At 37.6% G+C, this 26,855-nt stretch overlaps 1 protein-coding gene across 1 annotated transcript in view; it reads right to left on the reverse strand.

Annotated features, from left to right (window-relative positions):
• The window catches only part of LOC149078545 (paramyosin-like), a 60,431-nt gene that overhangs the window by 16,939 nt on the left and 16,637 nt on the right, over positions 1 to 26,855 (reverse strand). The window contains exons 2-9 of the mRNA XM_089240657.1: positions 21,479 to 21,535; positions 21,268 to 21,354; positions 20,220 to 20,386; positions 20,028 to 20,106; positions 18,572 to 18,817; positions 18,280 to 18,476; positions 18,027 to 18,159; positions 11,537 to 11,753 (exon numbers count right to left, since the gene is read on the reverse strand). Of these exons, the coding sequence (XP_089096783.1) occupies positions 11,537 to 11,753; positions 18,027 to 18,159; positions 18,280 to 18,476; positions 18,572 to 18,817; positions 20,028 to 20,106; positions 20,220 to 20,386; positions 21,268 to 21,354; positions 21,479 to 21,535 (1,183 nt within the window). The remainder of the gene's footprint in view (positions 1 to 11,536; positions 11,754 to 18,026; positions 18,160 to 18,279; positions 18,477 to 18,571; positions 18,818 to 20,027; positions 20,107 to 20,219; positions 20,387 to 21,267; positions 21,355 to 21,478; positions 21,536 to 26,855) is intronic.

Raw genomic sequence — 26,855 nt, forward strand, 5'->3', positions numbered from 1 at the left:
CCATGGGCCCGAGCCCCCCCAACATTTTTGAAGACGCGGCTCAGCCCCCCCAAAAATTCGTATGAATATGGCTTATTCATTTTGCAATGATGAAAAATTTTTTTTTAACCAAAAGTTGTCCTAATTATGAATTAGTTAATGGAAACAATCTGCTCAAAATTTTAGTTCTTTTAAAAAATCTGGATGGTCTTTGGCTTTCTTGTTCCATGACAATACGTTTATCTCATTTCTTCCCTGCCGTTCAATCCCCAATTGCACCCTCCATCGGTTCCAATCCTTACTGCCAGAAGGCACGGCTGAGAGGAAGATTCTTTGAGGTGTTGAGGGGGCTCTTTCTTCTTTGCCTGTGGCAAAAACTGAGTGTCTCTTCTTTTGTTCACTGCGACCGGAGGCACCGGAGGACGGCCATGGCGCCAACATGAAAATAAGCCCAAAGATGCATGGTGGGGGGAGGGGGAAGGTTGAAAATTGGGAAGCAATGATATTGAAACCGAAATAAATTACACTCTATAAAGAATAGGTGCCAGAACCTAGAGGCTGAGGCCATTTGAGCCCCCCCCCCCCGCAATAAATTTTGTAAGGGGACTGAGCCTCCCAGTAATTACTGAAAAAAACCATTGTGCAATGCATTCTCCCTCTCCTTCGTACACGCATGAGTTCCGTATATGCGGGAGGACCAATAACAGTTAGGCCCCCCCCCCCAATGTTTTTTTGAAAAATATTGGGGAAAAAAGCACATTCTAAATGCCCATTCATAACAGATCTTGAGGATCGATGCCGAAACATTTTTCGAGCCCCTTTACAACAAAATTTGATTGGGGGTGGGGGTAGAACATAGGCGTAAACTTGTATCCGGCCCGTGGGCCCGAGCCGAGCCCCCCCCCCCCAACATTTTAGAAGAGCCGGCTCGGCCCCCCCAAAAATTCGCGTGGATATGTTTCTCACACTTGGCTCAGAAAAAACTTTTTGACAAAAAATTTCTTTAAATAGTAGAAATCCATCTGCTCGAAATTTTATTTTTTTACTTTTCTTCAGAATCTCAACGCACTTGTTCTGTGACAATAGTAGTCTTATCTCCCAATCAATCCAGCATACATTCATCCTAAATTGCGTCCTCCCAGAGTGGTGCCTGAAGGCACCAGTGTAGATAACTTGGGGGGGGGGGGTCCTTTCTCTTGCTTGCACTGAAATGAAGCACATACGCAGGAAACAGAGGACGCACTGCATTGTTCTTCTGAAAACTATTGGGGGGGGGGGGCTCAACCACCTTACAAAATTTTTTGGGCTCAAATATCCTCCACTCCTAGGTTCCGGTGCCTTTGAGGGGAATCAAATAAATAATAGTAAAATAAAATTAACACACAAAAAAAAAAGAAAATAAGAAATGAATGGAAAATTTCAAAGCCCCCTGAGCCGGGTACCATTGCATTCTAATACTAGGAATATGAAATTTCCTCCTTATAAATCAGGGATTCTCAAACTATCTACGTTAGCAGCACTCTTATATAGAAATTTTAAATACGGTATTTCAATAAATGTTGAAGAGAGGTTAAAAGGTGAAATTTGCGTCCCCCCTCTGGTCCGGCACCCTAGACATTTGACCCCTCCCCCCAGCCCTGTTTCCAGTACTCCAACACTTAGGTAGCCAGGGCCGGAACTAGGGAAGAAGGCAGTTTTCACAGGCGGAATTCTTGTGGGGACTGCTAATTCTGGGGGGGGGGGGGGTGGAAGAACGAAAAATATCGTTTCGATCGTTTTTTTTAGTGGGGAGAGGGTGAAAAAATTACATACTCTTCCCTCCCTCCACGACTAAAATGATCCTGTCTCCGTTGGACCGGGCTTTTGGACAGATCTTTCGCGAGGACCCCGATTTTTCACAGGGAAGTGCTTGGACCTGTCGTAAGCGTAACTTGTATTAAGTCGTATGTTAAGTGCATTAAATCGTAACTTGTTTTAAGCCAATGGGATCGAGACTCCCCCACCCCCCTCTTATTAATTTTGGAGAGCTGGCTCAATCTTCCCCTCTTCCCCACAAAAAAATCGCATGGATACGTTTTCCACACCTAGACTCGGAATAATCACGTCACGTCAGTACAGTGAGTTTCGGCCTTACACGAAGCTGTGACATGTAAAAAAAAAAGTGGCGATTTTTCCACAAACACTTTTTTCCGGCCATTTTACAGGATGCGACCTCTATTTATCGGAAAATACTGTAATTTTTTCTATGTTCCATTGCAAATTAAATTGGGGAATTTTTCTAAAAAGGATGTAGTATTTCTTACTTATGTTATTCAAAAAATTGTGTTTATTTCAAAATGAAGAATTATTCTCAAGGTTTTAATAGGGTTCCTCCTTTCCCGATCAATTCTTTTTTACGGACGAATTTCTATTTGTCCAGCCGGTGACCGCAAAGAGGGGGTTTTAAATACCCTGTTTACGTTCGCAGCACTGTTAGAAATTTTAAATATCTTGCGGCATCACAGTCGATCTCAAGGAGGCATTTCGATGCTTCCCCCCCCCCTTCCCGACAATAAAATGATCTTCACTCCTAGTTACAGCCCGTCCGTGGCATCTAGTGCCGTGTTTCCCGGGGGGGGGGGGGCACTCAGCGAGCTATAAGCACGGCCATGGACTCCCACATACTGGAGAAGGGCTTCTAGCCTGGGATCTTTGGCAGGCTTTTTATTCCATGTATTTTTTTTTTTTTTTCATGATCAAGGGGCCGCACCTTCTGCAGCTGACAAAGAGCATTTCAATAGGGTTCAGTTTCGGCTGCTTCAATGCAGGTTTACTGAATACAATCACCATTTCCTAATTAGAAGGACAGGGAGTGTATAGCGTGTCGCTTATGTGGGGAATATGTCACCTGGAGGCATCCGTCCATATGGGGACCCCCCTTCTGATCCTGAAAACTACATTCTTCTTGACGCCGCCGGTCAAGGCTTTAAAAGCTTTTGTGCTTAATGGATGGCCATCCGTGAAGGACGCCGACATAGATGATCCTAATTGGAATATAAAGAAATTACGGTGGTGAAGAAAAATCTAGACGAAGTTTGTGATTCTGCAAAATAAGAATATAAGAATAGCTGTGTTTGGAGCCACTTGAAGTAAACTCCTTGTTTTTCCACTGAACCCCCCCCCCCCCCACAAATGTTGAGATGGACAGTTCCACAGTATTTGATGGTTTGTGTGGACCACATTCGGTTGTGCACGTACAGTATAACCTTCTGTTAGTAAAACATGTTGTATTACAAGAAAACGGAAAAGTTCCTCGTGATTCCGCGCAGTTTCCTGACAGAAAAAGTAAGCAATATTAAATATAGCTACACATTTTTGATAAATCCATGCATTTTAAACATTTTCTTTAATGATAATTTATTCAGAATCTTCAAAAACAATCTAGATTTTGCAGCCCTCTAATACTTATAATCAATAAAGCGTAGTATAAAATATTTTTTTTCTGTTAGACATATCAATAAATTAATAAAACTTACCATGTTTTATTTTTTTCAATCATATTTAAAATTTATTTAAGAAAAATTTAAACTCCATTTGGCTTGCATACTTGTAAAAGTGACAATATTTGAATCGAGTTTTTAATAAGAAATTTATGCAACTAAAAAAATTATTATTTTTCTAATTTAAAACCTGATATATGACTCAATATATGAGAGTAAAATAAATCTTAAATAAGTGACATGTAATTTGATTTTGGGGGAAATATACACTGTATCATAAAATATAAATAAATACAGGGCTCGACAAAAATCATTAAAAAATTTAGGCACCAGCCAAATTTTGTAAGAGCCAAGCATGGTTTTTTCACGAGAAAAGTATCTTAAATAATCTTTTTTCAACCTTTCTGGGAATTGATGACCCCCTTCCCAGGGCCGCAACTAGATACTTTGTCATCTGGGGCAATTCGGAATTTTGGCGCCCCTTGCATGTAGAAGAAGCAGTTAAAGGGTGAATTCGACTCACATTCTGGTCCAGCGTCCGGAGCACCAGACCTACCTGCTTTCTCTAGTTGTGGCTCTGCTCCTTTCTATGTTGGAAGACAATTATGAAATCGGAAAATTTTGAGCCATCACTAGATTCTGATTTAGCAATCACATATACAAAATTTTAGGCGCGAATACAGATTTTCCAGTCACCATGGTGACCTGGCACTTGGGGTTTGTCCAACCTTGGAATAAATAAAGATGCATATACTGTTCTGAATATATTTTTTGTATATAGTCATTTTCATGACCCCGCCCAGGGGATTTCGGGATTCATGAGATCTGGGGGATCCTGGGAGGATATACACAGATTTACGGCATGACTAGATCTGAATAAATTGCCTATGGCGATAGACCGGAGTTGTGCTCGTTTCAATGAGAGAGAGAGAATGAAAGTATATTTTTACTTGGACCGTGATCAAACTAGAATGGGGCTCAAGGGCAAAGGCTACGCCCCCAACAATCAAATAAATTTTTGTTAATTAAATGCTTTTGGAAAATTGGCACCAACTCAAAAATTCTCTGGAAGAAATTCCGTGCCCCCCCCCCCCAATAGATTGGTTTTCTTGGGTACGCTCATGCTCAGGGGTAGTCCCATTCCAAGGGCGTAGCGAAGAGGAAGACTTGGGGGTCTGGTCCCCTCGTCCGAAATGTGAGAAAATGACCGAAAAAAGGGGAAAAGATGACCAAATCTATTGTTCTATCACTTTGGTCCCCCCTGCCGAACGAAATTTCTGGCTACGCCCTTGTCACATTCACTTTGGTAACAATACATTAAATGATTGTTATACAGTCGAATATCCTGTTATAACGAAGTCCAAGAAACCGGAGAAAACACTTCGTTATAAAGAAATTTCAGATTGTTTGCATTGTTCCTATGTATACTTATTAGAGGGATTAGAAAACCATTCGTTAAAACGATATTTTCGCTGTAACGGTATTCGTTAAAACGGGATTCGCCTGTAATTAGAGCCCGAATTTTCCACTTAAAAAAAATGGCTAAATATGAACTAAAACTGAGAAAATATGTGCTAAAGAACAAATAACCAAGCAAAAAACGGAAATGCGTTTTTAAATGCATCTTTTCTATTTATCTCGGTGCATATTCATTTGCAAAAACATTCCCATGCAAATGATTTCTACATGTATTTTATTTAGGAATTTCTAGTTATTAGTACCGTAGCTGCTCACTAATAGAAAGAAAAAGTTGCTCGAAAAAGAAGCAAACTACACGTGCACACAAGTAACAAAACATGAATAATGTCAAAAATGGGCGGATTTTTCTCCTGAGATTTTACTTCTTTTTACTTGAAAAAAAAGAAATGACAAGCAAATAAAGCACCCGGGCTTCGGGTATGGTCCATTGCAGCTAGAAGGTCCTTGGAGTTGAACAACCAAACTATTTGAAAATGTCGAATTTCCGATTCGATAGACGATGTTGACTGATCCATAAATCCATGGAAGTGAGCATGAATGTAATAAGTTCAGACTTTTAATTGTTCAGTTGGTCATCTAAACCGCTTTGATGATACGAAATTCTATGGAAAACGTCTTATACTCTTAGAGAATCAACTGATTTGAGATCAAAAATCAATTTCACATGACTAGAGTTCCGTTCAATCGTTAATATTAGAACGAAATGATCTCAAAGACGTCCCAATGCAGATAAAGCAGCAATTTTCAATAATTTTATGTTCTTACAGAGCGAAACGTGAAAATTCGTTTATAATGAGAACTACGTTACAGCGAAAACTTTTCTTGTGGTTGTGAGCTGTTGTTATAACGAACTTTTATTGTATTTATGAGCAATATTAATTTGAAAAATTACAAAAATTTAATTAATCTTCCGCACAACTTGAAAATTTGCACTTATTCTGAAAATTCTTCAATTACATACATTTATACACATATTAATGCTAAAAAGAGGTTAATTTATATAAATGCTACAAACAGGACTAATCATAACAAATTTATAAATAGTGCAAAAAAAAAAAAAATGAATAAATCAAAAATAAAAAGGTCAATTTCCCGTGACCTTTCATTAAATTAAGTTGTATAATAACCAAGAATGGCCACTGAAGCTGTGCTTTCCAAAGTGTGAAATATCGACCCCTGGGGAAAGGGGTCGATGCAATTGTCCAAAGGGTCGATAGAAGCTATGGGTTTAGTATAGGATCCTATGGGTGGGCTTGAGTTGGGAGAAATGAGAAAGAAATTTTTTTTAAAGAAGAGCTATGGAACACAAAAAGTTTGGGAAACTTTTCACTGAAGCAGCGGTTCTCAACCGGTGCTCCGTGTACACTTCCCGGGGGCTCCGCACCCACTCGAAGAAAATAAATCAGTAAATTCGATAAATGAATATAAGAGGAGAGCGTACGGGGCTCCACTATAGAAATTTTACGCCGAATAGAGGCGGCCACTGATGCATATTTGTGTTTGAGTACAGGTGATCATTTGTGGAGATTTTACTGTATTTAGGAAAATGTAATGGAACCCTTTGTCTCCCTATTTATCTTTTTCCTTTATCTCCCTATTACGTTTCTGACCTTACTTATTTGTACGAGGTTTTGCTTCAGTTGCTATACATTTCTATACATTATCCCTGTATACAGGGCCTAATTTCTTCATGGGCAAATGAAGCCTTTATAACTTTGACCCCCGAAATTCAAACAACATACATTCACTGACCAATTAACATCTTTGACTCTTGTCGCAAGAGCCTCCTAATTCCTGCTTTACCCAGGGCCCTGCCTGTATACACTTCAATTAATCGACGTTTTCACTTCGATTCGAACTCCCAAGTCTTTGGAAAACACCTTTTCTATCAATCGAATCACATAATTTTTCAATTGGTGAAAACGTGTCACTGAAATACAGTGTTTTACGGTTTTCAAAAACCCATCATGAAGAAACGTTGTAAGCGGAAAAACTAAGCGGGATCGACTGTAGTTTCTCATGCATATTTTTTACTGAAAAAGTAATAAAATTTAAGATGATTGACTGGTTCAATCAGGGCTGCAACTAGATGCTTGGTTACCCGGGGTAACCCCCCTTGTAATGTTGAAGGAGAGGTTTTAGAATGAAATTTACACCCCATCCGGTCTAGCGCCCGGGGCACGAGACCCGCCTGCTCCTCCCTAGTTGTGGCCCTGTGTTCAATGGCTTTTGACATGTACTGAAATAATTATTGAACGGGCTACGGTATGCTGATAGCCAGGGCTGTAACTGGGATTTTTGTCGCCCCCACATTCGATAATTTTGTAACGGTGTTCTCTGTCAAGTAAAGGACGTTTTACATAACGTTTAAATAACACTTTTTTTTGTTAAATCTTGAAATGAATACCGTAAAATTGCGTGAGACTTTAGCAACAGTAATGTTATGATAGTATTATAAGTATATTTCTTCTCAAGCATAAGATTTTGAATCAAAACGACAGATTTTCACAAATTTTTTTTTCGGAAACGTCTGTAAAAAAAAGGTGGGGGGGGGGGTAATTTTCGGAAAAAGTTCGTTTTGCAGTACTGCTTTCGCATTTATACGACGCGTCGTATAAACGAGGTTCCATTAGAGCCTGAGCCCCCCCAACATTTTCAATAAGTTTACGCCTATGGACACACCCCCCCCCCCTTGTCAGCAAAATTTCGTTAGCAGCTTAGAATATTTCGTATCTTCCAAAAGGGTGGTTGATGACGTAAGCAACCTTTAAATCCCCCCCCTCCCCCATTGCCATCAAAAGTCAGCAAATCCGAACCCCCTCCCCCCCCCCCCAATGGTGACGTAATACTTGAATGACCCCTTATTATGATAATTATAGCTATAAATACAAATATTCATCTTACATATTTCTCAGTTTCAACGTTTTTTTCCTCAATTTTCCAGTGGTTCTAACTGCAAATGGGGGATTTGACGACTTATGGAAATGTTTTTAGTGACAATTGGTGACGCCTCGTATTAAAGATCTCAGTTCCCCTTATTTTTCTCAATGAAATATTGTCATCTAGTCATTTGAATTTTTTTTTCCTATTTTTTCGCGAGTACATTTTTGTTTACTGCGATTTGTAGCAGCCCTTCATTTTCTCACCCTTCGCCTATTTTATTAGTAGTTAGCAAATCTGTCGCATAAATTGCATTTCTTGGCAACAATTAGTGACATCCCGCATTTGGGATCGCAATTTCCCGCATTTCCGTTGATGAGGTATGATGAACCTAAGTATGAATATACAATTTTTATTTCAACCCAAAAGAATATTACTGTACTAATATCAGTTATAACAACTGAATAATTTTTAATTTTGTAAAATGAAAATAAGGAGTATTAAGGTATAATTTCATTTGAACCCATATGGATGTTACTAATATAAATTACAGCGGGTGAATAATTTCTGCCTGTGGACTACCTATGCCACATCATTATGGACGACCTTTGGTCCGCGGACCATAGGTTGAGAAACACTGGTAAAATGCTGCTGAATGCGGTTTGCGGAAAAAAGTTATTTTCTCGAAAGGGGAAATTTTTTTTTTGGGGTAGAGTAAAAAAATTTACTACAAATTTTTGTTGGTAGAGGTCACAGTGAGCAAGCTAATCACTGGAAATATGCAAATCAGTCTTCTTTAAAACGCCGGGTGTATGATAGACAGCTCATTCCTGAATTTCCCATCTACTGCCGCTTGTTTTAGTGGTAAAACTTCATAACTTCATCAACTCTGCTTAATCCTGTCAAAATCATAACGCAAACCTTTAAACAACAGTAGCAGAAAAATTCAGAAATGAGCTGTCTATTGTACACCCGACATTTTAAAGAAGACTGATTTGCATATTTCCAGTGATTTGCTTTCGGGCAGCGCTCTCTATCAACAAAAACTTTAACTATTTTTCCGTACCAAAACAAAAAATTTAAAAAATTCCCCTTCGTAAGAATAACTTTTTCTCTTGCAAACCGTACAAGTTCCTTCAATTTTTATGAAGTTATTTACGAATTTATGGGACACCATGTATATCGACTGTATTGTGTTTGACGACTCACCAGGAAAAAGCCTGGTGAAATACAGGGCTAATCAAAAAACACGTTAATTCTGCCAAATATGTGAGACGAATACCTATACTTATATTCCTAATTATCGTTAACGTTAATTAGGAAAAGTTATCTTTATGTCTGATTTCACTCTTGAGATTACCCATTCCAACAAACTTCGTTGAAAATACGAAGGAATAATCGCTGATCAAGGGCGATGTGACGGGAGGGGCGAATTAAGTTCCTTTGATAGTCTCGTATTTTACGGGGCAGACAAAGTTTTACATCTTATTCGGCTCTTGGAGGGGGTGGTCTTCAGTTGCGAATGGAGTGGAGGCAGACATCTTCAGATTTGAACGGATCGAAGGTAGTCATCTTCACACATCTTCATGAAGCCGAGGCTGATATCTGCAGCTCAGGGCCTAGTATGCCTTCTCAGGGGTTCTGGGGCAAACTTTTCCTTGGAACCCACCTTGAAATGGTTATTAATATGCAAAACAAATACAAACTTTTGTGAGGGTCCCCATTGTGCTCAGAGCCCAGGGTTAGTTACGGCCCTGCCTCAGCTGTGAATAGAGTGGAGGCAGACATCTTCAGCTGGAAATGAAGCGGAGGCAGGCGATGCAGCGGAAAAGTGACTTATTGGGTTAGTGCATCGGGTCATTCCCTGTATTTTACGGGACAGACCAATCCCCATATTACTCGTCTCTGGGGAAGTAGCGATCGCACCTCTCTGGATCTGCGCTTGATAGAAACGAGAATGCCACTTAATATACGGTCAAATGTTGACAATATTTTTTTTAAAGTGTATTCTTATCGATGAGACTTTCGCGTGAAGAAAACGACATCAAAAGACCAAGATTTGCTCAAAGTGCGCGTCTAATTCGAAAAGAAACTTCAGACTCTCTTCATCCTGTAGGTCGTATCTCAGTAATGGCGGCCGCGTGTTAAGTTCGCAATGGCTGCTCGTTTTCATTCGTTTCCACCACGAGAAAGAAGAAAGAATTGAGGCTGGTAGATTTCAGTTTCTCTTATTGCCCGTTTTGGCCACGTGTAACAACTTACCCGTTGTTACCCGCGTAACATAAACACTCTTGTCACTCGTAATATTACTTACTTACAGAACAAAACGTGGCTTCATTCGCCCAAGAAGCGGGTGGTTAATGAAATGTTGCCGCTGTTTGGTGAGTGAGTGGCAACCATCCAGGTCAAACAGCAATTTTCGCTGTAATTCTAGAATTTGCCGTAAGCAATATAAATAAATACGCGCGTTATTTTCCTCAAGGGCAGCTGCATTTAGTTGTCACTCTTTCTTTCATCTCTGGTCGAAGCTTCTTTTCTTTTTTGAGGGTACTAAAGCGAATTGGAGTGAAAGACAAGTACACCGGAATGGTTCAGATGCCCTTGGCATTCAAATTAAGGAGATCTTACTTAGTTTTCTGTGGAGGGAAAAAATGAAACATTTGCTGGAAAACTCACGCATTTTCAAGTTGGTTTTTGTGTGATTATGTTGACTATGTAGATCGGCTTTTTTTGCTCCAGTCACTAATGGGGATTTTCTATTGATCAGGACTCAAAATGGTAGCGCAGCGTTTCTCAACCTATGGTCTGGGGACTAGAGTTGGTCCGTGACGATGTCATAGGTGGTCCGCAGACAAGACTTAATAAAATTATTCACCCGTTGTAATTGATATTAGTAACATCCATATGAGTTCAAATGAAATTATACCTTAATACTTAGACTCACCATACATCATGCTGGAAATTGTGATCCTAAATATACGGGATATCACTAAATTTTGTCAAAAATTGCAATTTATTCATTTAAATGCGATTTGCTTATTACTGCTGAAGTTGCTGAAGGATGTGGAGATAAAGGAGCTGCTACAAATCACAGCAAACAAAATATGCTTCACTAAAAAAAATACTTAAATGATTTTATGACCATATTTCAGAAAAATACAATAAACTGGGATTTTAAGTAGCGATCCGTAGGATACGGGACATCGCAAATTGTCATCAAAAACATTGTCAGAAATAGATGTAATCACCAATCAAAATTAAAATTCCAAAAAAATTGAAAACTTCTCACAATACATTAAACCTGTTAAATATGTGAGATGAATGTTTATAATTATAATTTTTGCCATAATTATCGTAATATAATTTGAATACCTTATATAATTTATAATTTATATAATATAATTTAAGTATTTTATATAATATAATTTAAGTATTTTATATAATATAATTTAAGTATTTTATATAATATAATTTAAGTATTTTATATAATATAATTTATATATTATGAAAACTCTGTGTATTTACGACTTTATATGTAAGTATCGTTTAGAAAACGGGGACAAACGTATAAAAAAAAAATCGGAACAACAAAAAATACAGGAATGTCCAGTAATACGAGACATAATTGGTCCGTCAAATTGTTTCAGGCATTTTACCAGTCCTTGTTTTCAGAAAGGTTGAGAAACGCTGGTGAGAGAGATAGTGGAATGGATTCTTACCAGCTAGTTTCTTGTTCTCGCGGGTCAGAGCAGCAAGTTGTTCTCGCAGCTTCTCGTTCTCGTGCTGAGATTTCTGCAAATCGGCGATTTTGTTGCGCAAGTCACGTTGCGATCCATCCAGCAGTTGAGTAAATTCCTCGACCTTGCTCTTGAGCTCGATGTTCACTCTTTCGATCTGAACGATTTTCTTCTCCAGGGTCTGAACGTGAGTCGTTGCCTAGAGAAAAAAAACGCATGATGGTCTCTAATTCCCATTATCATTCACATGTAACCATTAATTTTATAGATATAGATACCGAGACGATCAATTCAGTCAGGGAAGATCTGAAATTCATCTCTACAGGATGGATCAGTCGGTCATTTTTTAATATAATTTAGTTAGGTATTGGTTGTTTTCAGCTAAAAATTTCAAGTTTAGTTTTGAATTTCATATGAAATTCACTAAATTGAGAAAATTCAGCTGACACTTATAACGAGTGTAAATGTAATATACTGTTTCCAGATAAAAAAGACGTAAGAAAATATTGGACTGATTCTGCCCCCATAGCGTGCCTTGAGTTTCTAAGAAAACAGATGCGTATCTAGAATAATTTTGGAGTATTCAGCAGCAGAGCTTCAGGAATTCACCTCGGAGAAGTATCCAGACAGACATGACCGCTGACCGCCCAGACAGACCATCTTGGGATGGATGGTTTGCGCTCTTTCCCAAAGGGATGGACGGTCTTGGAGAGGGAAAAGTATCCAGATGAATTTACCCCCTCTTCATTCTAGGAGAACGCTTTCTCCAAAATCATGAACTCTGTCACTACCTCCTATGTATATAGGAGGTAGTGACTTTGTTCATTTAGCTATTCAAAACTTTCAAGTTTTCTTTTCGACCTTTAGCTAAGGACTATATAAGAAAGGATTTAAGATCGGATTCCCGTTAAGGACTAATAATGGTACGTCTCAGAGGTTTTCATCTTATTTGATTGCTTAAGAATGAAAAATAACTGAAATATCTGAGCTTACAAATGCAAGGAACATCTGCTGCAAATGCAAAAAATACTAATATTTCAAGACTTTACATCGGTGTAAATAATACGTTTATCAAGTCAAATTTTTGTTCCCAGCATTATTTAGACTCTTATTTTATTCGAATATTTTGAACTTTGTTTGTGTAACAATATGATTACGTATGCAAAGAAATTGTGAATCAAAAATTTGTGAGCATTCATCTATCGTTTGAGAAGGGAACAAAAAAAAATCTATAATTTTAATTTTTAAATGCGTCAACATTACGCCGAAGTAAAATTATTCGGTTTGAACTTGGCGCGTTAATGACTCTTATTCGAAACATAATCCCGTGCTGCCATCTATCAGGGAGTTTAAGAAAGTCTGATATTTCACTGAGTCACTAGGTGGCAGCACGATGGCTGTGTGTAAATGTAGACGGTTCCGAGAGACTAAAGTGTTCTAATTGAGGGTTACCAACCTTCTTCTTTACGTTTCGGAAAAAAATCGCCCTTTTGTACTCCTTTTCAAGTTTCCGGAATTATTTTTCTTTTTCTCTGTGGAAATTTTTTTTTCTCAACTTTGAAACATATATTTCTTCATTGATACATACGCTCTGACGTATCAGCGTCAAAGGTGGAGTCAACTGATCTAATGTATATGTGTATCTATGAATTGACGTCATCATCATTGTACCCCCCCCCCCCAACAATAATGACCGTGTACTCCCCTCCCAGACTTTCAAATCTATCTTCTCCTAGACATTGATACCTCGTATGAGTGTTTTTGTGTTCTTTCCCCCCACGCATCCACCAATAGCCATCAAAATTTCCAAAAATTTTTTCTGTTTATGCTTTTTTAGTGCCTCTGGTTGAGAGTTGGGCAAAATTGTCGCTGTGGCTGGTTTTGTTGGTCAGAATAGTGGCACCATCTATTGGTAAAATTGAGATGAGTGGCGTCACTAAGGGTGCGTGCGCAATCGTCCTCCTTTCTCATTTTTCGAATCTGAAACTTATTCTAATCCATTGTTACATGGCAGCACAGACCATGAATTTTAAAAAAAAAACCCGTTCATACACAATCGAATTTGGTTAATTCGAAGTCGAAAGTCACTGGAAAAGTGTTCGAATTATCCAATTAATCTATCCTGGCCTCGTGAAATGACTTCAAATTGCCACTAAATCATCAACATTCACAAAATATAATAATTCTATGTTAAAATTTCATCATCGGTTTTGAGAAACTGCTTCAAAAACTTTAATAATTTATAATTATAATAATTAATCTTAGCTGCTACATTATTCCCCTTTTCTGGAACCAGTTGTCACTACACAATTTCTTGACCTTGTTCAAACCCTGATTTACGGAAACAGTTCATGATAAACTGTTATAAAACTGTTTCCCAAATTTTACTTATCATTCTTATGCTATCAAGGAAATATACTTTCATTAACATATTGTTAAGTTTTACTTCCCGATACTTTCCCTACTCTTAATGACGACAAAAGAATTCAGATTTTCAAAAGTACACTTTGATCCATAGGTTGAAAAGCATAATCAGTATCAAATGGTACACATTCTCAATTCATCCCAGCTGAACAATGTTAAAATGGACCTTAAATTATCAACAACAAAAAAAAAGAAGAAAATAGAGAAAAACTGAATTTTTTCAGTTTTATTTGTCTTCAAAAATTTGTTCTTCCAAAACTGGATCGAAAAAAGAGAAGTCTGACTTACAAAAATTGTGATTTTTTTCCCCGCTCTAAATTCGAACTACTGAAAAAATTTGAAGAAATAAATCGAATTAAATAAGAAGTTTCAATATTAATCTATATAGCGAACTCAAGAGGAGTTCGTAAAAGTTCGAATTATTCGAAATTCGAATTAGCCAAGCTCTACTGTAGTTTGTATTAATACATGTCAGTCAGTAAAAGTATGATTTAATAATTATTAATGCGCTAATTCTATTCTTACATGGCAAAATGTTGTAAGCCATTTTTTTAAAAATTTCACGATGGCAAATATATAAACAATATTCTGCCGAAATGCGATACTGTGGTTTTCTGACTTATAATTGTCCTCCGTTGTTCCCTCATAATCTCAAAGAGGAAAAAAGAATTTTGCTACCTTCCAAAATTTTGACGAACGAGACTACGGCATGCCACCAGACCAGACCAGAATTGAACGTTTCCGTCGCTGCCCAGCCTTTGCAGGCTGTCTGGCGACTTACAGATCACCAGGGGTGGTATGAGAAGGAAAAAGACAAGTTTGTGCATGTGTGTAAGGTATGTAGTGTATGCGTGTGTGTGTAGAGAATGAATAAGCCAGGAGAGTATTGTTTACAAATCTTCGCGAAATGAATGCTCATCGAGATAAAACACAACACAATCGAAGAACAAGGGGGCAATGTCTTAAGGGAAGTAGCAACTACGGCATGCGAACAATTCAATTTTTTTTTTTGGGAAAAGTGACGACATTTTCGCATCTAAAAATAAAAATCATGCTTAAGTTGACTATGGTGCTGCCATCTATCGATGGGTTAGAGAAACTAAAGTGTTAAAACCCGTCACTAGATGACAGCACGAATACGGCAAGTCGAAGTTCGCATACTGTGTTGTGCCTAGGATTGCAAGATTCGAAGACTGCGACAGGAGGACTTCTACACACACATCCTTAGTGACTCGCTTATCTCAGTTTTCCCAATAGATGGCGCTACCGTTCCGAACAATAAAACCGGCCACAACAATAATTTTTCCCAACTCTAATTCAGAACCGCTAAAAAAACAGGAACAAGAAATTTTGGGATTTTCGACGGTAAATGCGTGTGGGGGAAAAAATACTTATATCAATGAAGAAATATATGTTTCAAAGTGGAGAAAAACATTTCCCCAGAAAAAATGAAAAATTATTCCGGAAACCTGAAAAGGAGCACAGAAAGTAGAATTTTCCGAAACATGGGAGAATGCTTGAAATGACATCAAAAAGACAGGACGGTTAGTAACCCTAGTTGTGACTGGTCACTAAATGACAGTACGAGTGCTGTAATTCCCTCGTATTTGATTAAAAATAATAATAACCTGCATTTTTGGAAACGTCATTCATTATTAAGGTCTCATAAATTATTTCATAATTTGAATAATTAATATTCATTCTTTTGCATTCATTCGTCATTCAAAGCTCACTTTCATTTTAAAAAGTAAAACTTTTCACGTAAATAATTTTTTTAAAACTGCAATTGATTGTTTTGTGAAGAAAGAAAAATTTGACTCTAGTTACTCCTATTAAGATTCATTTTAATCAATAATTGTTTATCCGTTAAATTTCCGAATATTTTGAAGATTCACAGAATCAAAAAAAAATCAAAATTATCTCAAAATTTTGACGTTTTTAAACTATCAATCAATTTTTGATGGAACAAATAAATTTACAAGAATTTGTGATTTTAAAAAAACGTGGAAGAAAAACGTGAACGAATTATATTAGTAGTGGACTGTATAAGTTTTTTTTTTGGTGATAATTTCTCTTATTTTAGGTTTTTGTATTTTTCTTATACTCCACATCCATATTTTTTATGCCACTTTGTTGGCATTTTGTCTGTTGTGACTTTTGTACTTGTATAAAAATATGATTTTAAATCTATCAACTAAATTTAGATATATTTCATATTGATAATATTCGATGTTTATTTGGATTTTTTTTGTTTGTACTAGCAGTTCAGGAGCCAGTTCGACATTGAAGCTCTCGAATTGAAGATATAGAATTAATTTTATCATTATTTTGAAAGTAAAAATTTCAATTTCATTTCATGTTGCTATTCGCTGTAATTTCTCGAATTTATTATTCACTTTGAATTTCGCGTGTTAATTCATGATTAAGTTAGCTCTCGTGCTGCTATCTATCGATGGGTTTGAGAAACTGCAGTGTATTCTAGTGTAGTCTATAGTCTGTCACTAGATGACAGCACGAATACTACAATTGAAATTTTACCTAAATGTTCACGGTTCCTGCCAGTAGATGGCAGCATGGATACCGTGAAAACCTGTATTTACCATGTTGAACTAGAAACGACCGTTTATATTCGCAATTTCAAATCATTTATTTGTATCTATTCTCACGACTGGAACTCATTTTGCATTCAGAAAAATACTCTGATTTGTAAGCTTTTGCTTTCGTATACAGTATTTGAAAGCATTTGTGAAGCTCATTTTGGAGAAATGAGAATTTAAATTTTTTACATTAAATTAGAAAACATGTGGGATAAAAATAATTTAGATAATTTCCTTGTGAAGATAATGAAAAATCACTAGAAATAGAAAGATAATTTTGCTACTATTCATACACATGGTTATTAAAATGGTTTCAGAATCGTCGCTCAGGTATGCGGATGCTGCGAGAATTGTTTCACGTTATCCAACTTATAGCTTCATCGATCGATCATCATCTATTAGTTTTTGTTATAAACGGGATTGTCCATGCATACGAAATCGTCCCGTATTTCTTATATCCTAGAATCGTACGAAACGAATGGAGCACTTTGGAGTAAGAATTGAAGAGGTTTCACGGGAGTATTTTCTATTCCCACCAGACAAATCTTGGTGTATCAAATCTTAGAAAAGTATTTAGGCTCCAAGTGATTATGTTTTAATTGATTATTGTTGTCTTAAAGAGTAGTCTTCTAATGTGTGTCATCAAGTCTTTTATTTGAAGGTTATGGAATGCTCAGTTATTTTAGTGGTGGCATCTATTGCGCTCAGAGCAACTTTCGAGCATGTGCAAGATTATTTATATCAGTAGATGAAGTCATCTATTATTTGACTTTGCAACTTACCAATAGAAATGTATCCTTTGTTGTCATTTTTCGAATCTGGCAACCCAATTATCTTCTCAAAAAGTATTTCGGGTTGTTTCATAACATTTCAGCTTCGTATTCAGTTGATGCTTACCTCAAACTCTTCACCCCCCCCCCCCCCCATCGTTTGGTAAAATCTCATCATGTTGCCATTGGAGAGACTGCAGGGTGTCCTAGAACTTTACTGCCAAAATGAGATAATAATAGATGTCAAGAGAAAAAGTTTTTGCAAATGAACCTAGGGTCGCAAATGACTTCTATGTTTGGCACATGTTAGCATATAACTTAAGCCACTAGCTCCAATATTAGGGGAGGAAAAAATATCTTGAAGTAACCCTAGCCCAGTAGTGAGAGAGAGAAAAAAATATTATCCCCATAAAACTTCTGATGTGGGGTAACGCCCGTATTCCCTAAATAAGTGGGTTGTGACCCTTTGTTCTATTGGAAAAAATTGTTTGTCTTGACGTGTATGTAATATCATTCTTCTCAATTTGACGGTAGAGCTCTAAGGCACCCTGTAAATATTATTTACAGTTATTTTGTTGGTGACGATCACATAAATGAAATGATTAAGGAGGTCCGAATTGACCATGTTTTACTGCGGTGAATTAGAATAAACAGTCTAGATGCCACCGATGGCTCTTTTACCTTTTCCAGATCCATGACGAGAACTTCAACCTCACTCTGCAACCTAGACTTGGCCTTCTCAAGGGAACTGCACTTGTTAAGCAGAGCTTCCAGCTGTTCTTCATACTCGGCTGTCTTCTGAGTGATCTTACGCCTGGAAGACAGAGATTAATGTGACAAGACATTCGGTAGACACCCGACTAAGTCATTTTGGGTGTCATATGCGCGTATCTGAATATAAAATTACGTAATCTTTCTTTGCTGTAATACTCACCTAAGTTCTTCGACCTCGTCGGCGTGTGCGATGCACTCCGTCTCGTATTTTGTCCTGTAGGTGGCGCAGTCTCCATTTGCCTTGCAGAGCTGACGCTCGAATTCAAGCTTCTGTTCAGATTCTTCTTCCAGTTGAACCTTATAGGACTCGACCTCCATTTCCAGGGAGTGCACTGTCTGTTCCAGAGCTGATCGCCTCTGTGAAATTGAAATGAACAGAGTTATCGGCTATGACTCAAGGGCAAGTCAGTCTGAATATCGTGGGCTTCTGTATTGTACATCCGTGCACTCACCCTTTCTTCGTCCTCGAGTTTCCTCCTTGTGTCTTCGACTTGAGAAGCGAGTTGTGACTTGACGTGGCTGACGTTGTCCAGTGATAACTTGTACTCCTGCACTTCCTTCATCAAGTCCGAGTTTTCGGAACTCAGGCGGCTCCTCTGGGCCGTGATCTCCGTGACGGTGCGCGTGATCTCCTCGATGCGCACGTTCATCTCGTGGATGGTCACCTCGTACTTCTCCACTGTCTTTTGAGCGATCAGCTGCGTGAGAGAAATCTGAGTTACTTCTTAGTCTAATTTTTGGAGATTATTTGGCGAAATCGTTGCAGAAACTGCGTTGAATTAAACTTTGTCGATACATTCTTAAAAACGAGGAATATATTTTTGAAGTGAGGACCGTTTGGTCACATTTTTTTTTTTAAAACGCCTTTTCAATTTCGAACACGCGCTGTGCCTGTATCTGGCATTCAAACACATGCCGTTTCAAGTCATGTTAAAAATGTGTGTGTTTGGTGCCATGGACTGGAAATGGGGGGGAAAATCGAGGAACGCGCCCCATGTGAGATATGGTCCATTATTCTTTTTCCTGACCGTAAAGAATGGCACAAAAGTAGAGATTAATATTCAGATCTGTATAATGTACGGTCCGTAATATTGCGTTCAAACACCACTGGAAAAAATTAAATCAAGTTGTTTGTGTTTTCTTTCCTCTCTCTTCATCATCGCGAAGCTTTATAATAACCCTATATACGAAGGTTGCTTTTTCTTTCCCTCCTTTCTTTTTTATATTCCTCTTAATGATTTTTCTCTTCATATATAACGTATCTTTCTATACATATAAGAGAGAAAGGGAACACGTTGGGTGAGGGTAAAATAGAGCTGTTAAAGAACTCGCTTATCCACCTTATCTATTATACTTTTCCCTTTTTTTTTCTTCCCCCTCTTCCTTTTTCTAACGGTTAACTTAGGACAAAATTACGAGATTTATAGCCCATTCCTAATCCAGATTTCTTGCCAAAATCTTGTACGTGAAGTGGTTAAGAAATGTCCACAGAGCACGCATGATGAAAGTTGAATAATTTTTCTAACTGTAAGTATGTTTCTATCCCCAACGGTTCACAAATTATTTGAGCTGAGTTTTCACCTTGTATAATCGAATTAAGTTTCATTTCAGTATATTTGAACTCGAATATCTTATTGAATAGAGCACTTAGAAACATAGTTTTTTTTTTGGTTCAGAAGAGAAAGGGCAAAAACTTTTTAACTGAAATAGTGAGGATGTTATGGATGTAATGGAAATTAAAGGATGGGGGACCGTGCAAAAAATTAAATTGATCTTGATACATATATGGTCCTTATTAAAATAAATGGCAAGTCCAAAATCTAATTAAATATTTCTTCTAATTGAAAAGAAGCATGTTCTATCGGAAAAATTATCAAACGGACTTATATAATGTCTAGAACATCTTACTTTGTCCTTGTGAGCACTCTCGACTTGAGCCAGAAGATCGTAAACTTCAGTTTGGAACTTCTGCTTCTCTTTCTCAATCCTAATGGGAAGAAACGGAAACCCTTTAAAATGCCATATAAGTAATTAATTACTTACTCCTCGATTCCAAAACGAGACCAATGTGTAAGGAAAGTGTCATTATAGTTAATTTACTTGGATTTCTGCTTCATGAGGCTGTCGACTTGAATCTGCATTTCGGCAATAGCTTCCTGATGTTTCTTGCGAAGGTGGTGAGCAGTTTCTTCGCTTTCGAGGTGAACATCCTCAAGCAGTTTCCTGAGCTTCGACAGCTCAGCGTCTCGTTTGCGGCTCATCTCCGTCTGACAGAAGGAAAAAACAGGGGCTCGTTAGTAAAACTTCTTCTTCGTCTTCCGTATGCCATGATACCTTGGCTAACGAACACCTCGGCTTACGAATCTTTCGGTTAACAAAGATTTTTTCGACGCTTTTCCGCCTCAGCTAACGAGAATTCTAATTTATATGAATGCGCACGCTAACATAAAACCGCAGCGTTGTGGGCTAAATTTTCAGCTAATCAAAATGAATTCAATGGGCAACTATCACTCGAGCGTAATAAATTTATTTCCATCTTCTGATACATCGCTCTTTCTCTTTCAGAAAGATTTCCAGCCATTTCACGTGAAATGAAGCTAAGAGCCTTAGCTCGAGTTTTCAAGCCTTAAACTTGAACGATTTCAGTGGATACGGTAAGATTCTTAATACCAAACTGAACAATCTGGACATCCTAGAAACATATCTTTTCCGTCTGCATGTCTGTGACAGAGAAATGGGCTGACTATACCAAATATCACATCACCTCACACATTTTTTTTCGCGATTTCTCGTGAACCTGACTGCATAGTGTAAAATAAAAGGTATGTTCATGTTTCATCTTTCTTCATATTCTCTTTTATCTGATTGTGAAGTCATTTATCTCAGCCTTCGGTTGCCAGCCTTGTTTTCTTTACTGTGCTTTTTAGTGTTTTATAAAACTTATCCTCACATTTTAGCTCGTTTCTGAAATGAATTAAACGGTTGAACTAATTAAACGTTTTGACTAACGAATATTTCGGCTAGCGAACGGGATTCCGGAGCGAGTTATCTTCGTTAGCAGAGGTATAACTGCATAATATACATACATAAAAGCCATTCTTAGTTTTCTCAAGAACGTCATTTAATGAAACTAGAGTGAGACACTCACATGAGACTCAGAGCTGCCTTCAGCCTCGTCCAACCTTTCCGAGAGTTGCATCAGGTGAACGCTCAAGTCGGATTTTTCACGCTCGATCTTTAAGAGAGAAACAATGACATCATAATTATTACTATGAATTTTTCTGTGTAACAAAAATCATAGTTTATGTAACTATTAAATGAGGAAGAAAAGATGGTGGGAAGAGGGAAGTGATACTAACTTTTTGTCGTAGCTCTCGTTCAAATTCCAAATCCTCTTGCAGTAATCGGATCTTATCCTGAAAAGAGAAGACCATACAGGATTTAATCAACGTGATTTCAGGAGTTATTTCAAGAGAATTTAACCAAATAAAATATACAACCAACTTTCCCTAAAAAATGAAAACAGCCATCTTATTATAACTGTAAAATGATAATCAACGACTTTTATACATTGAGAGCACGACTTCCACAAGGACAACATGAGCATTTGCCCAGGTGCCCCCCCCCCTCTCCCTCCCCCCGTATTTAAGGGAGAGGCCCCAAATGTATAATAGTATATATTTTGCTCAATTTTTTTACAAACTTTATTTAGTAAAATTTTGGAAAATCAAAAAATTTTCCCTAAATCACATCATAAGTACACTGTTTACATCACATTTTATGTTCTATGTCGAGTTTTTCATGATACAACGCCATATAGAGGCGAGAAATTTTGAACTTTCCTCAATTGTTTCATCAAAATCTCGATGCCTTGATAAGAATTCTGGTTCAAACTGTAAATTTTATATGGGAATTTGTCCAAGACTTTTCATTCTGTTTGACGACAGTTGTCAAAGTAAATGTGATAAATCAGTTATTATGCAACCAATCTGCAATCATCTTAGTAAGTTTGATAAATTTATAACTTTTACCATTAACTCGCGATAATGCATAATACCCGTTTCCGTGGCCACCAAGGTCTCCTGATCTCACACCAATGGATTTCTGGCTGTGGGGATATCTGAAATCAAAAGTGTATCAGTTTCGTCCACAAACTGCATCTGATTTGAAAGATGCCATCAGAACTGCGATTCAAGAGATTCCTATTGCGATGGTACGTGCTGCAGTGCTATCCACCATCTGCCGCATGCAAAGTGTCATCGTGTGTGAAGGAGGTCATGTGGAAAATTTGTGAAACACAATAAAATGCTTTATTTTATGCTGCTTCTCAGTCCTTATTGGTTGTCCTCACTTTTAGCCTATCTACCGCCGGTGATTTTCATGCTACAGTTGCCGTTCGAACGCTATTTAGGGTTTTTCACAATGGAGATCACATTCCAATACAAAAAACTTGGTGTTGCCATTTGATATTTTCGAAATTTTCTCACTGTAACCGTAACTGTTAGAGTGACACTGTTTTGTTTTCCATATCATTCTTGAGCGCATACATCAAAATACCTTATGCCAAAATTTCATTCAGTTTCTGTGAATGTTATGATAGTTAGGGGGCCCATAGTTAGGGTTTTTTTTTTATAATCACCCCGTATATGAGATTTGAAATAGGATGTATGCACTCGCACCTTTGGGAGCGCCATTTGCATGGTTTCACAACAAATGGGGCCGGGGCATCCATGGATATAAGTATTACGGTCTGAGCATAATTGATTCAACAATCAAAAGTTCCTGCATAATGCTCAAGACGAGCACCCACATTTTCGAAACAATTCCGTGTTTATAATAACAATATCCCTGACCATAAGAGCATATATTTGTCAATTGTCAGGAGAAGTCAATCGCATTGTAATCCTATAGCGAGGGATTTAAAAATGTGAATGACAGAGTTAACACTAGTTTTACATTCCAACTAAAGCGATCATATTAAAATATGACTCATATTTTTCCCCGACATCCACGTGTTTTTGATTATTCCGATTGACAGAAATGTCCGGTTTTTCAAATACGTGACCTGCTATAACTAGTACACGATTCGCAAATTTCCCAATCCATTTGAAGAAGATTACACAATTTTCAAATTTCCACAAAAATTGTGAAACTTTGCGCTTATATCTCTCGGTGATTTATCAAAGGTTCAAGAATGAACCTTGAGCTACTAGATTCGCAAACCGAGAAAGAAGGACACCTACACACGAACCCTTAGTGACGTCACTTACTACAATTTTCCCAATAGATGGCGCACTATTCCGACAAATAAAACCGGCCACAACAATAATTTGTATCTTTCAAGCGGCTTTGAACAAGGGTATCAGATTCGAAATATGAGAAAGGAGGATGCCTGCACGCGCCTCCTTAGTCACGTTACTTATCCTAATTTTCACAATAGATGGCACGACTATTCCGACCAACGAAACCGGCCATAACAAAACATTTTCCCAACTCTAAAACAGAACTGCTAAAAAAAGCAAAAACAAAAAAAAATTCTGGGAATTTCGGCGGCTATCGGTGAATGCATGTGGGGGTAAAACAATCATTTCAATGAAGAAATATATGTTTCAAAGTGGGAAAATATCATTTCCCCCAGAAAAAAATGAAAATAATTCCGAAAACCTGAAAAGGAGGACAAAAGGGCAAATTTTATGAAACGTAGCAGGTTGCTTGAAATGAAATAAAAAAAGAGGATGGTTAGCAACCCTAAATGAACCGTTTCAATATGTGATTGCTATCTCCGGTGAATTGCCAAATGTTCAATAATAAACCGTTTTAATATAGTGCTGCTATCTCTCGGCTTATTGCCAAAGCTTCAGGAATTAACCATCTACATATGGTGCTGCCATCTTCTGGCTTATTGCGGAAGCTTCAAGGATGATCCGTTTTAATATTGGGCCGCCATCTCTCGGCCAATTGTCAAAGCTTCGAGGATTTAAAAATGAACAATTTGTATATATTAATAGTTTATAAATATATATAAGTAATTATAATTTTTATTAATTTTTATTAAAAATGAACTGTTGAGATATGATGCTGCCATCTGGTGTCCATTCGGAGTACTTTCACGAGATCAGCAAAAAACAAGATTAGCAGATGAAATAACGGAGCGATTCTCGAAAAAGAAACAAACTTTTATTTCGAAATATCAGTATGTATAATTAATATTGCGTTTAGTAGTGCCATCTACCTTCCTTTTGAAGAAACTATAAAGAAAAATCATTTTTTTGTATTTTTCTCTAGCTGATTGTGTATTTTTTTTTTCTTTTTTTTAAATTTAAATGGCTACCTATGCAATGCCAGGTTAGGAAAAAGAAAATCAATCATGGTGTCATCTAATTTCTTTTGTAGTGAACTATAGATTGTTGCTACTACTAATACTACTACTTAACCGTAAATGCACCTCGTGCCGATTCCAGAGCGGAATGTCTAACGACTCGGTTCATGCTGTATGTGTTCTCTCCCCTAACGGTACTTATTTTGTCACAGTTGCGCTTGTTTCGTGTTCTTGCTGGTGCTGCCATATGTCTTCCATATTCTGAAGTGAAAATGGTAAATGATTGAATTTTTATATTACGTAAGAGTATTATGCTAAAGGGCTGTGATGTTGCATTGCCGTTTTTTTATTTATTCATTCTATTTTTGGATCGGCAAACTATATTACAAACTTTAATTCATGTAAACAGACAACAAAAAGGAAATAATTAAATAAATTAAGCCATTAAATTATATTTAATGATACGATTCGATATACATATTTGTTTGATTTGATTGTATGCTTATGAACACATTCAGGGAAATTTAACTTTATATCTCTTAGTTTCTACTTTCAAAGACTACTTCACCAAACACCAGCTCTGGCCATATCGCTATATTGCAATTTACTGCCATTAATGGGTGGGGAATGAATATATGAATATATATATATATATATATATATATCCTCCCTCGGGAACCTTGGTCCGTGACGACAACCTTCGGTAGTAGACGAGCATCTTACCACCACGCCAATCGCGCGGCCTTTTAAAGACTGGTCGAAAAATTAAATTTAATAAAAATGAAACAAATTCCAGATAAATCTAGTATTTAATATTTATGTACGTTGTGGTAAAGTAAAGTTTGGTTAGCTTGAAGAGCCGCGCATAAGGCTGTGATGAATGGATTGATGCGAAATTCGGGAAATCGTTTTTTTCCCCCCAGCATACTCTCGAGGTATCGAGCATCCCGTCAAATAGAATGCACAGCAGTGACAACAATTATGGTTGGAAAATTTTTAAAAAAATGCGGTTTCTAACATCCAAATTTTTATGGGGGGGGAATCACAACCACTACCATGAAAAAAACATCAAGAGAGATGAAGTTTTTGATCCAGGTCAAGATGAGTCTACACAAAACCCCCGGAAAACTCGCGAAATAATGAGTGGATAACAGGGTTTTCGCAGCAAGACCCCCCCCCCCCCCACTTTTCTCAAATCTACCGTAAATGTGAGAAAGAAAGCCTAGCGAACAAGTCTGGAAAGAAATGAATTGACCAGTTTGAAGACACCCCTGGTATATATGGGAGGTTAAAAGTGAACGCTACAAGTAACACTTTTTATTGTTGTTCATGTGCAATGAAAATCATCGTGGTAGATATTGTATCATAGGGGGGGGGGGATACTTTACGGTTCAGAACCCCACCAACAGGCAACTTTCCACCGTTACTGAACCTTCTGAAACGAGAGCTGCAAATTTTAGACAGACGCTGCATTTCCTTGGCAAACATTTCGGTTCCCCCCTCCCCCTTCATATCCTTTCCTTTCACTTCTATAATTTATCGCCACCGTTTCTTGAACTCAACACAGCGCCAAATGTTTTAGTCGTTAATTATCGCTTTTTATCTTATCTTTATTTTAAGATATTTGAATTCGGATAAGACGCTTGAAAAAAAAAATTCCGACAGACTGAGCTTTTCAGTCCTTTTCATGCCAAAAACTATTAAATTAAGTACTTTTAATTAAAGAAAAATAAATAATTTCAAACGAAATTCTAGCCTAACTTTAGGGTATCTCATACCGGCTGAGCTTCCTTACCTGCGCGATTCGGCTCTCTCTCGCCCCCCAGTGCTCAAATGGTCGCCGATATTCTCCTTGTCCTTGTGAGGATTATCCCTAGACCCACAGTCCTCTTGCCCGATACCTTTTAGATCTACAGATGCTCTACTAAGCTATATGGAGACCAGTGGTAGTTTCGTTTTCATCGATGTTACACAACAAGGTTCATTACCATAATTTTCTTTTTGGAATCAATCTGGACCTCCAATTATTTTCGCTATAGACGAGTTGCCGTTACAACCGAATTTGTTCAGCACGATGCTTCCGACAAATTTCGGTGACATCGTTGGAAGTCACGATGTACACTTTCAGGAACACATACGGTGTATATGTTACTGCTAAAGTTCATAAATTCGGACATTGGCCAAAGTCAATTTCTAACGAAATTTGCCGCTTCTGAACTGGGCAATTTTGTTGTAAATCGATTTGGCCAATGTCCGAATTTAGGGCTTTGGGCAGCCAGTCGCGAAGTGGCCGGGAATCCTTAACTAAAATCCGATGTCAAAAGATTATTCAGGTCATCAGCAAATTTGTGTATATTTTCATGATAATTATGGCCACGTTAGCAATGGCAACCCATTATATCGCGGTCACCCGGTAA

The sequence above is a fragment of the Pholcus phalangioides genome, unplaced genomic scaffold, assembly GCF_987345545.1.
Source record: "Pholcus phalangioides strain wild (caught in Gottingen) unplaced genomic scaffold, Ppha-v1.0 ptg000013l_1, whole genome shotgun sequence".
In the NCBI taxonomy this organism is placed as follows: domain Eukaryota; kingdom Metazoa; phylum Arthropoda; class Arachnida; order Araneae; family Pholcidae; genus Pholcus; species Pholcus phalangioides.